Below are 11,726 nucleotides of genomic sequence, written 5' to 3'. Positions count from 1 at the left end.
AGACAACATTTGGTTCTGTGTGCATTGCTACAGGAGATTGATTAGTATATGTATATTCACCCAATTCAAAAGCTTCTATGAACTACAGCATTGGGCATCCGACAGAAAAGACCTCTGCAAGTCAACACAAGTCCTAGTGTACGTAGCAGTAATTGTCACCACACTCCTGTACTGCAGTGAAACCTGGATGTCGCATATGTGACACATAAGAATGCTTGAGAAATTCCATCATTCATGCCTCCACCACATCCTCTGAATTCAATGGTATGACCATCGAATAAACACTGGTGTCCTTCTTGAAGCCAGTTCCAAAAGCATTCAGGCAAAACTCCTGCAAAATCAACTTCAGTGGACTGGACACTGTATCCAGCTGTCCAAAAAGCATTTCCCTGCCAGGGCCTGTTTTTTCTAATCTCAAATGGGCAGTGTTCCAGGGGAGGACAAAGAAAATTCTTCAAATGCTGTACCTGAAGCACGGCAGCATTCGCATGACTGGGAGGAGCTTGCTCCCAATCGTTCAAAATGGCAACAACTTGCCCATCAAGCTGCATCACACTTTGAGTCGCAACATCTTAATGTTGAGGTAGAGAAGGAAAGAAAAGGAAGCAAATCCTGCACTCTGGATCCCAATACCTCATGGGATGTCTTGCCTCTTGTGCCCAAAGATCTGTGGGTCAAGAGTCAGCCTGTTCAGTCACATGAAGACCCATGGCAGGAACTTGCAACCTTGCCATCCTCGGATCTAAGGTCAGCCCCAACGATGATGATTCACCCAATCGTGCACAGCGGGCACTGGCCATGGCTCAATGGGTAGGACTCTTGCTTCTCAGTCAGAACATCATGGGTTCAGAGACTTGAACAGAAAATCCACGCTAATACTCCCAGTGCAGCACCGAGGGAGTGTTACACTGTCAGAGGTGCCACTTTATCAGTGCCATCAGGTGAGACATTAAACAAGGGCTCCTCTGCAGATGGATATGGTATCCCATGGCATCGTTATCCTGACATTGTCTCAGCAAAAATCATTTTTAATAAATATCGGGCTACTTTTACATGGTTATATTGGGATTTGCTGTGTGTAAATACTTCTTTTAGCTGAAGAATGCTTTGGGATGGCCTGAGGTGGTGCCAGGCATTCGAGGGACGTGGTCCATTCAGCGATGGGGGGGGGAGGGGCTGCCGTCTGCTCCTCCAAGCCGCTAGGGGCGCTGTAGCGAGTCCGCCCACTGCGCAGTCTCGGTGCCGGGCCCGCTGACTGCGCAATCTCGGTGCCGGGCCCGCTGACTGCGCAGACTCGGTGCCGGGCCCGCTCACGGTGCAGGGTTGCTGAGCTCAGGAGAGTCTTCGGCTGCCCGGCTTTCCCCCCCGCCAGGCCGTCCCCGAGGCCGGGTCTGTCCGAGCCCCCCCGAGGCCGGGTCGCTGTTAACAGGAGAGGAGCCTAGTGCCCCGGCCTCGAGCTGTCGGGGAGCCCAGGGGCGATCGGAGCCATGTCCCTGCGCGGCCCGGGGCTGGGATGCGGCCGCTGAGGCCGACCCCCGGGAGCGCGGGGCCTCGGGACACCCGCAGGATGAAGCTCAAGAAGCAGGTGACGGTTTGCGGCGGCGCCATTTTCTGCGTGGCGGTCTTCTCGCTTTACCTGATGCTGGACCGGGTGCAGCACGATCCGGAGCGGAGGCAGAGCGGAGTCAGCTTCCCCCGGGTAAGAGTAACACTGGGAGGGGGGGTGGGTGAGAGACCCCCTGGGTGGGGGGGGGCAGGTGAGAGACCCCCTGGGTGGGGGGGGGCAGGTGAGAGACCCCCTGGGTGGGGGGGGGCAGGTGAGAGACCCCCTGGGTGGGGGGGGCAGGTGAGAGACCCCCTGGGTGGGGGGGGCAGTTGAGAGACCCCCTGGGTGGGGGGGGGGGGGCAGGTGAGAGACCCCCTGGGTGGGGGGGGGGGGCAGGTGAGAGACCCCCTGGGTGGGGGGGGGGGCAGGTGAGAGACCCCCTGGGTGGGGGGGGGGGGCTGGTGAGAGACCCCCTGGGTGGGGGGGGGGGGGGCTGGTGAGAGACCCCCTGGCTGGGGGGGGGGGGTTGAGAGACCCCCTGGGTGGAGGGTGGGGGGAGGTGAGAGACCCGGGGGCGGGGGCGGGGTAAGGGAGGGAGAGATCCTGGGGCGGGTGATGAGGAAGGAAGAGATCAGGGGGGAGAGGAGGGGGGGTGGTGAGGGCTGGAGAGACCCCGGAGTGGGGAGTAAGGAGGTAGTGATCCTGGAGGGGGACAGGGTGCAACCCCGGAGAGACCCCGGGGGAGAGGGAGGGAGGGAGAGACCCCGGGGAGAGGGAGGGAGGGAGGGAGAGACCCCGGGGGAGAGGGAGGGAGGGACCCCGGGGGAGAGGGAGGGAGGGAGAGACCCCGGGGGAGAGGGTGGGAGGGAGAGACCCCGGGGGAGAGGGAGGGAGGGAGAGACCCCGGGGGAGAGGGAGGGAGGGAGAGACCCCGGGGGAGAGGGAGGGAGGGAGAGACCCCGGGGGAGAGGGAGGGAGGGAGAGACCCCGGGGGAGAGGGAGGGAGGGAGAGACCCCGGGGGAGAGGGAGGGAGGGAGAGACCCCGGGGGAGAGGGAGGGAGGGAGAGACCCCGGGGGAGAGGGAGGGAGGGAGGGAGAGACCCCGGGGGAGAGGGAGGGAGGGAGGGAGAGACCCCGGGGGAGAGGGAGGGAGGGAGGGAGAGACCCCGGGGGAGAGGGAGGGAGGGAGGGAGAGACCCCGGGGGAGAGGGAGGGAGGGAGGGAGAGACCCCGGGGGAGAGGGAGGGAGGGAGGGAGAGACCCCGGGGGAGAGGGAGGGAGGGAGGGAGAGACCCCGGGGGAGAGGGAGGGAGGGAGAGACCCCGGGGGAGAGGGAGGGAGGGAGAGACCCCGGGGGAGAGGGAGGGAGGGAGAGACCCCGGGGGAGAGGGAGGGAGGGAGAGACACTGGGGGTGAGGGAGAGGGAGGGAGAGACACTGGGGGTGAGGGAGAGGGAGGGAGCGACACTGGGGGTGGGGGAGAGGGAGGGAGGGAGGGAAAGACCCCGGTTGCAGTGGGGGGGAGGAAATGGACGGAGGACCTGGGGGGGTTGTTGGGAGAGAAGAAGTGAAACCCTGGGGACGGGGTGGAGAGATCTCTTTCTCCCCTGAACCTCCGGGTGCTATAAGCAATTCTATACCTCTGCCTGTGGCGCTGAACAACACAGTCCAAGGATTGAACCTGTGTGTGACTAAGTGCTGATTATGTGGGCCGTTTATCCTTGAATCTCGCCTCTGAACTTGTGAACAAACTCTTTATACTGAATGGACAAAAGAGTTGGTCCATCGCTGATGTAGTGACACAATCACTAGCAGGTGAATAAATCTCCTGTCTTTAAGTAGATACGATGGAGTTCTTAGTTTATAAAAGCATTCTTGGATGTACTGTTTATGTGCTACATGTAGTGTGCATAGTGTGATCCATATACCCAGTGCTATTCATTCCAATGTAATAGTGTATAATGAATCTAAATTCTCCTTTCCTTACGTGATTTTCACCCCTCTTCCTCCCGGAATCTTTCTGTGCTGCGCTTTTGGGACCACCCTCCTGTACCTTGTCTAAGTGACCACTCTGTGTGAGCTGACAGTAAGTGTAGGCAGACTGATTGAGTGGGGAATGTCACAACACAGGAGTTGCTGAATAACCCAGACTAGTTTGTTGATTATCTCTGCTCCCTGCAAGTGTGATGAGGTTAGTTTTCATGCCAGACCAGGAGTTGGGTGTTCTACTTCATATGGCTTAGTGCTGCACCAGACGTCCCTTTACTGCTTATGCTGATGCCCAGTATTAAATTCCAGGCTCAGTATTTGATTATTCTGGTGCTTGATTTAATAAATTCATTCCTCGTAAGTGTGCAGCCTTCGCCTTTTACTGTCACAGTCCCTTTTCATACTGGCTTTCTGTGATTAAAAACCTTTGTGCAAGTTTGAGTAATCATACAGTGCAGATTTTTTAAATAGCAAATAGGTGGGGATAATAATGGGCTGGGCGGGGAAATTAGTGGTTAACATGACTGCTCCTCGTACTGCCCGATATTTGGATAAACTGGTCATGGAGAGAAACTCATCGGTCAGCTGAGATGCATCTCTATGTATCAGATATACAGAGCATTAGTCTATTTAAAGTACTGTCAGAATCCTGTGAGCTGCATTGTCCTTTCTCCTATCAGAACACCTATTTGTGATTACCTCCCCAGGGAAGCTTGTCTGACCTTTAGTTAGTTTTGGTAGCTAACTGATTGTGTTCTCCAAAGTGCTGCCCACTTATTGAATCATAGAATGATACAGCACAGAACGAAGCCCATTGTGTCTGTTTGAAAGAACTGTGCAATTAGCTGAGCTGATGAGCCAATGCTCATAGTGCAGAGAGTTATTAAGAGTAGAAGTTCAGAATGGATATGTGTGGTGGTGAGGAGATTAAGGGAGGTAAGGAAAGTTTTGAACCCCAGAGTGAGTGAACCAATACAGAATGCAGGGATATTTGGAGCACAGCATATGTGAGGGAGGATCCTGGTCATGATGTGCATTACTACATGCTAGGGTCATTGTAGATAAGTTAACATCACATAATAGAAGCCATTGAGATTTTCTGTTTCCATGCTGCAGAAACCTGTGAATAATGAATGACCATATAGTCTAGGCTCTAGGCTAGTGGTGGGCTCCTCTGATTAAAACCATATCTTTCATTTTATACTTTTCGAGCTGTAGTGTCTTATTCTTGAAGCGGCTGTAGATGTTTTCCATGCCAATTATGGCCTGTTGCCAAGTGTCAGCCAATGACACTTGGCCAACAATTTATTTCAAGGTCTTAAAATACAATGTCAGGATCCGGATATGGTTTACATAGACAAGTGTGCAGGGTTTCAGTGAGACCGCATCTGGGGCACTGTGTGCAGTTTTGGTCTCCACGTTTAAGAAAGAATATGCTTGCATTGGACGCGGTACAGCAAATGTTCTCTAAATTGGCCCCTGGGATGAGGGGGTTATCCTATGATGAAAGGCTGAGTAAATTGTATCTATTTTCTCTGGAGTTGAGAAGAGTGAGAGGTGATCTCATTGAAACCTACAAAATTCTGAAGGGATTGATTGTTTCCGCTGGTCGGGAATCTAAAACACAGGGCCGCGGTCTCAGGATAAGGGCCAATCATTTAGGACTGTGATGAGAAATTCCTTTACTCAAAGGGTTGTGAAGCTTTGGAATTCTCTGCCCCAGAGGGGTGTGAATGCTCCATCATTGAATACATTTAAGGCTGGAATAGACAGATTTTTGGTGTCTCAGGAAACCAAGGTTTATGGGGAGTGGGCAGGAAAATGGAGTTGAAGCCCAAGATCAGCCATAACCTTATTGAATGATGGAGTGGGCTCAATGGACCAAAGGGTCAACTCCTCCTATTTCTTCTGTTCTTGAGTAATTAAACTGCATTTAGCTGGCAGGATGACTAATCTAATAATTATTAACAGCAAATCAAATAAGTGTCAGATTTTTCAAAATGAATTGCATACGGTCACACTGGGTAAATTTTCATTTTAAGATGGATGTTTTATTGCAAAAACTGCCTGGTCATAGACATTTCTACAGGTTAAAAAAGTGCTTTTCTTCAGGAGAGTTTTCTAGCACTAGAGTGACTAGCCGTCCGAAAGGAAGATAAAGTTGTAGCTAGAAGAAAGGAAGAGAGAGCCTGTGCAAGGGACAAATCATTAAATCTGGGCCGCAAACCTTGGTTTATGAAGACGATGGAGAATGGGCCAAGATTCATTACTTTTAATTTAAAAAAAACTAAACAAAATAGATTCTGCATTGTATCCTTTTTAGGGAGCTTGGATGATTCTAAGGACAATAGTATTGTATAATGTAATTTATGGCCTATTCTGCTGAGGTACACTTGTGTGCCTTTAATGCTGCAGAGTCTAATTGGTGTTAAGTGAGTCTCAGGTCATTCGGCGTTTAATTGTTGCCTCCTGTGGAGTAAACTGCAGATTGGGAAATGCTTGTAAATTTCAGGTGCCCGGCCAAAGCACCCCGCATTAAATAAAGCTTACATGAGGGTAAAATGTTTCGAAACTGACTGACTATCTTGTCTTCTCTTTAAATGAGTATTGGACCTGATGCTTGCATAGAGTTCTGCATTTCCACCCAGAGAATGACATGCTGCAAGCAGTACACCTTGGATCCATGGGCTTTGTATTGTTTTGCCCAGGCCCAACTATCAGACCAGTATCTGAGCCCTTAAAGAGTTATCAATTATTATTTTAGGAGTCATTTTGGGTAGTTGTCCAATAGATTTTACTTTTGGCCATTCTGAGTGCCAGCAAATTAGGAGGGTAAAACTGGAGTCGAATCCTTAACAGTGCAACGTTTCTTTTCTTCCCCCTTTTTGTTTTTTCTATGCAGAGTCAAATCTCGGTGCTGCAGAATCGCATTGAGCAGCTGGAGCAGCTTTTGGAAGAAAATCACCAAATAATCAGCCACATCAAGGACTCTGTGCTGGAGCTGACGGAGAATGCAGGCGGCCTCCCAGGCCTGCTCGCTTACCAGGGAAATGGCTCTTGGGCTTTACCCACGGACAATCAGCAGACATTTCTCTCTGTGTCACCTCAGGATTGCCAGTTTGCCCTTGGGAATAAAGGGCAAAAAACAGACCTACAGGTAGGGAAACCTGATGAAACAGTGATCCGCTAGGCTGTGTCTGCTAATCTGCATGGATCAATGGCACCATCTTTTATCTAAAGCCTTTTTGACAAGATAAGATTCTGATTACGAAGGGGGAGAGAATCGTCTTAATTTAAAACTGACAGCATTCAATGTGACTGCAATATTTTATCCAGGTTTCATAATCTCTTATTCTCTCCACTCCACCTCATTCCCACCCCCTCTCCCCTTTGGGCCTCTCCTGAAAGGCCTGACTAATGCTGCAGTGCAGTTATCTGGTTCAGACACCTCCATGCCCCTGGCAACCAGCCATTCTTCCATTGTGCTGCATGAAATGGTGATTTGTGAAGTTGTAAATATGGCAAGGAAGCAGATTGCTGGTAATGTTTTGGGTGGGAGCCTTAAATGCCAGCTTGGTGCAGTTGGTAGCAATGTAAGGAAGGTCATGGGCTTGAGCCCCACTCCAGGATTTGGACACAATCCAGGCTGACATTTCAGTGCAGTATTGAGGGAGTGCTGCACTGACAGGTTCTCTCTTCTGAATGAGACATTAAACTGAGACCCTGTCTACTTCATCAGTTGTGCGTAAAAGATCCTCAAGAGTAGGGGTTCTGTTCTCCTGGCCAGCATGCATCCTTTGACCAACGCTGCCGAAACAGATTATTAATGCTATTTATGGGGTCACTACTGTGTGCTACATGACTGCCATGTTTATTTACGTAAGTGACTACAATTCAAAAGTAGTCCATTGATTGAAAAGCACATTGAGGATGTGAAAAATTATGTGTAAGTACAAGTTCTTATTTTGAAGGCTATGAAAGGGCTTCCATTGCCTCCCAAAACCACAAGGAAGATAACCTTCCACACCAAAAGCTAACCTGCGTTTCCTGCCTTTCAGCTTTTATAGTTTGGACTATTCTTCCAGTGTCTGGTGCCCCAGGTAAAATGTTCTCAAAGTACAGCGGTGTTATTTGAGACATAATATTCAGGCTTAGATTTGGTGCAGCGGAGAGCAAGACTGACTCCTAATACAGAAGTATTGGGGTAGGGGAGTGGATTGCTCGTGGAATGTGGGATTTTCTGTCCTTGAAGGGGATGAATGAGAGGTGACTGCCAATGTTCCCTCTAATTTCTCTTTGCTTTGAGTGTTTGTTGTACTGCTCGACTCCTTTAAATTGCTTTTCAGCCGTGCATGCTTGCATCTTAAAGGGAACCATTGGTTGTGAGCGACCTGCTTGTACTATACACGGTAAGTTCCGGATTGTTGTGCCGCACTGCGCTGCTTAGAGGAAGCATTAGTGACTAAAGTAAAACCATACAGGAAAAGTAAATTCTAAATGCAAATACAAATTAATGGGGCACAGGTTTAATCAGCCAAAGGCAAATTTAATACTACCATCCCTTACAGTAATGATCAACATATGGAATGGGTCTGCAGGTGGGCAAAGGAGACAAAGAGCATGGGTTCAATAAAGCAACTATCTCTCTTCAGAGCTCTAACACTGAACGGCAATGTCATGGGAACATCACCTCTATCCTCCACTCAAAGTCTAGCACCATACTGATTTGTACATCACCATTCATTTATCATCACTGCATCAATATCTGGAAATTTGTTCTTTGTTGCCAATGTGGCAGCATCATGACCACAAGGCCTGCAGAAGACCAAAGAGCCCACCACCACTACTACCTCACACCTGCAATAAAAATGGCCCTGCCAGAACCCACTCCCCAACAACAGAACTATTTACAAAAGGAAATACAATAACTGCATTTGTATTGGAGGGACTGTTATTTCTTCTGCATGGATGAACAGAAGTTTTCCTGATCCATTTCTATTTTGTGATAGTGTGAATACATTATACCCCTGTATCATCATTTACAGTAAATCATCCAAATAACTTGCTCTCTGACGCAGAAGAAAGTGACCATGATAGCCAAGCATTTCGAAGGAACACAATTTGTTACTTGTTTGTCATCAGATCACCTGATTCAAATGATGTAATCCCTGTGCTCCTGGATCTTGGGATCAGTTCTGCATTTCATGTAGACACTGGTTTTGTGAAGTGAGGTCTGGGTGTCTCTGTTTGAAATTTCTGCATCATGCAGCATATGCGCATTTACTGAACCAAGTTGTTTGTGGCATTAGATATTTAAAATTTTTTTAAAAATCAATAAATGCTGACCATCTGAAATAAAAGCAGTCAATGCTACGAGTTCACAAGATGTCCTTCAGCATATAACCAGTCCTGGCAAGGTTCTGCACCTGTCTTTTCTGATTCTGATGATCAACTCTTTTAATTTTCAGCATTTTCTGTGATTTATTCATTAAAGACAAGCTCGAGATAAGACTAATAACCCAGTGTATCATAAACTTGTCCTTTGGGAAGCAGGAACTTCAAAACTGCTCGATGTTTTGATTTTAAATTGTAATTAGTGCTGCCTTCCGGGTGCTGCTTTTATTTGGAATTATTATCTCTCAGTGCAAGTTTAAAATATGCATTCAGAATTATCAAAGTCAACCTTGCCGTGTTCTGAAGACATGTAATCAGTGTTGGTAATTGGGATTAATGTACTCACTCAGTAACCGGATCCTGCTGGAATGTGTGGCTTGAGGCTAGAATGATGAATTCTGTAGTGGACTGGTCACTGTTATCAAGTTTGGGCAGTCCAAGCTCGTCCACCCATGTTTCCTTTGAACTCCTTGGTAAATTCCTGCTGTTTTGCTCTGACAGATGCTGGACGTTTATTCACTCTTGAAGTTTGATAACGTGGACGGTGGCGCTTGGAAGCAAGGTTTTGAGATCACATACGACGAGCACGAGTGGGACAATGACCCGTTACAGGTGTATGTGGTTCCCCACTCCCACAACGATCCAGGTGAGAGGAACACTGGGAGCTCTATTTGGGGACGTATAGTATAGGAGGGAAAATGGGTTTCAGGGGTCCCCCAGCATTGATTTTATGAAGAACTCACTGTGGCTTTGCATTTAATGCATTTTTATAGGTGTGTAACATATCTGGTGGCTTTATAAAAACGTGCTAGAATAATCGGTTAATTATTCTCATTTCAAGTCGTGATCCCTGCAAGTTTGGTTTGTGACCAAGTTTAATGAGGAGATTGTAAATTTTGCAGTCAACTAGCCTGTGTAGCCATGGCTGTTTTTAATATTGATTTTACTCCTGGTGTTTTGTCAGTCTTGTCGAGCTGCTAGCAACACAGGCCTAGACTCACTATATTCACATTCAGCACCAGCCTAGACTCACTATGTTCACATTTAGCATCAGCCTAGACTCACTAGATTCACATTCAGCACCAGCCTAGATTCACTATATTCACATTCAGCACCAGCCTAGACTCACTAGATTCACAGTGCCTAGCTGTTCGGGAGACCTGTTTTCTTTTAACTCCCTCTTGAGTCAGAGGTCATGGGTTCAAGCCCCTCCCAGGACATCAGTACAATCTCTGCAGACAGCCCAGTGCAGTATGAGGGAGTGCTGCAATGCTCATCTTTCAGCTGAGAACTTAAACTGAGATCCTCACCGCCTCTTCTGTTGGTTCTGATGGATGTCAGATATCTCATGACACTGTTAATGAGGGGGATTAAGCTGCCAATTCTGATGTCTGGGCCGTCATTGCTCCCTCAACCAACACGACAGTAACTGACCATTCATCTAGCTGCAGTTTGTGGGATCTTTCTCCATTCAGGTTGGCTGCTATGTGCATCTATTATAGCAACATTGACTGCACTCCTGGAAACCCCTTGCCTGTAAAATACTCATGATTGTTTCAGAGAGATGTGAAATGGTGTCAAGTATTAAGACCCTGAAGGTTGTAACTCTTGTTTCTGTCTAGGCTGGATAAAGACATTTGACAAATATTACCAGGACCAGACACAGCATATTTTGAATAACATGCTGCTGAAACTGCAGGAGGACCCGAAACGTCGCTTTATCTGGGCAGAGATCTCCTTCTTCTCCAAATGGTGGGACAACATTGACACTCAGAAAAGAGCTGCCATCCGCAGGTATGCTATGAGGCTTCACTTAAATAAGGCACTGGCACATGCCAGAAGGGATTCCACAGGCCCAAGTTCCCCCTCCTATACTGTACCCAAATAGACAATCATCAAGCCAAGACTGAGTGCCAGCAGGCTACTGATCTATAGAAGCATGACAAATCAGCGTTCTGGTCTGGGTGCCTGTTCCAGCAGAGGTTGCTGGAGGCTGGTCAGATATTTTTCAGTTTTTTCCCATCTCCCCTTCCTTTGGGCGCTGGGACCATTTGTCATCAGAATTCAGAAGCATCATCAGTTTTATCACCTTGCTAAAGCAAAATGGGATGTTGATGGTCTTTAATCTTGGCAACGAGCTTCACTGTAGGTGTCCATTAACTCACTTGTATTGGGCAGCTCTTCAGTTATAGCTTAAGTTTAACGGGTGCAGTGTCTGAGTGGCCGACATTGAGCTGAATGTGTGTTGTTTGGTTTGGTCACCAGGCTGGCAGCTAATGGTCAGTTGGAGTTTGTGACAGGAGGCTGGGTAATGACAGATGAAGCCAACTCGCACTATTTTGCAATGATTGACCAGCTAATCGAAGGACATCAGTGGATGGAGAAAAATATTGGTAAGAGTCCAGGCTGACTAGCCTTGAAGTTGATGCTTTAGGGATTTGAGGATTTTTTTTCTTTGCTGAAAACTTTGCTCATGAAGATATGGAGTATTCTGAAATGAAATGTTTTCCCATTGTCACCATTAAACTTTATATGATCAAGTATTGCCCATACAGACAGTAAAGTTCTCTCTACACTGTCCTCTTCTATCCCATCAAACACTCCCAGGACCGGTACAGCACGGGGTTAGATACAGAGTAAAGCTGCCTGTACACTGTCCCCATCAAACACTCCCAGGACAGGTACAGTACGGGGTTAGATACAGAGTAAAGCTCCCTCTACGCTGTCCCCACTAAACACTCCCAGGACAGGTACAGTACGGGGTTAGATACAGAGTAAAGCTCCCTCTACGCTGTCC

The 11,726-nt window shown here is 48.2% G+C and overlaps 1 protein-coding gene across 2 annotated transcripts in view; it reads left to right on the top strand.

Moving 5' to 3' along the window:
* The first annotated feature begins 1,346 nt into the window (after positions 1–1,346).
* man2a2 (mannosidase, alpha, class 2A, member 2) overlaps positions 1,347–11,726 on the top strand; it is a 36,083-nt gene continuing 25,703 nt past the window's right edge. The window contains exons 1-5 of one of the 2 annotated variants that reach the window (XM_078532345.1): positions 1,347–1,699; positions 6,438–6,692; positions 9,431–9,575; positions 10,552–10,723; positions 11,195–11,322. In XM_078532345.1, coding sequence (XP_078388471.1) covers positions 1,514–1,699; positions 6,438–6,692; positions 9,431–9,575; positions 10,552–10,723; positions 11,195–11,322 — 886 coding nt within the window. In that variant the 5' untranslated portion in view covers positions 1,347–1,513. The remainder of the gene's footprint in view (positions 1,700–6,437; positions 6,693–9,430; positions 9,576–10,551; positions 10,724–11,194; positions 11,323–11,726) is intronic. The other variant, XM_078532346.1, reaches the window with a different exon arrangement.

The sequence above is a fragment of the Cetorhinus maximus genome, chromosome 30 (genome assembly GCF_964194155.1).
Source record: "Cetorhinus maximus chromosome 30, sCetMax3.hap1.1, whole genome shotgun sequence".
Classification (NCBI taxonomy): domain Eukaryota; kingdom Metazoa; phylum Chordata; class Chondrichthyes; order Lamniformes; family Cetorhinidae; genus Cetorhinus; species Cetorhinus maximus.
The sequence above is the reverse complement of the archived record's forward strand: the minus strand, read 5'-3'. Positions and strand labels throughout refer to the sequence as shown.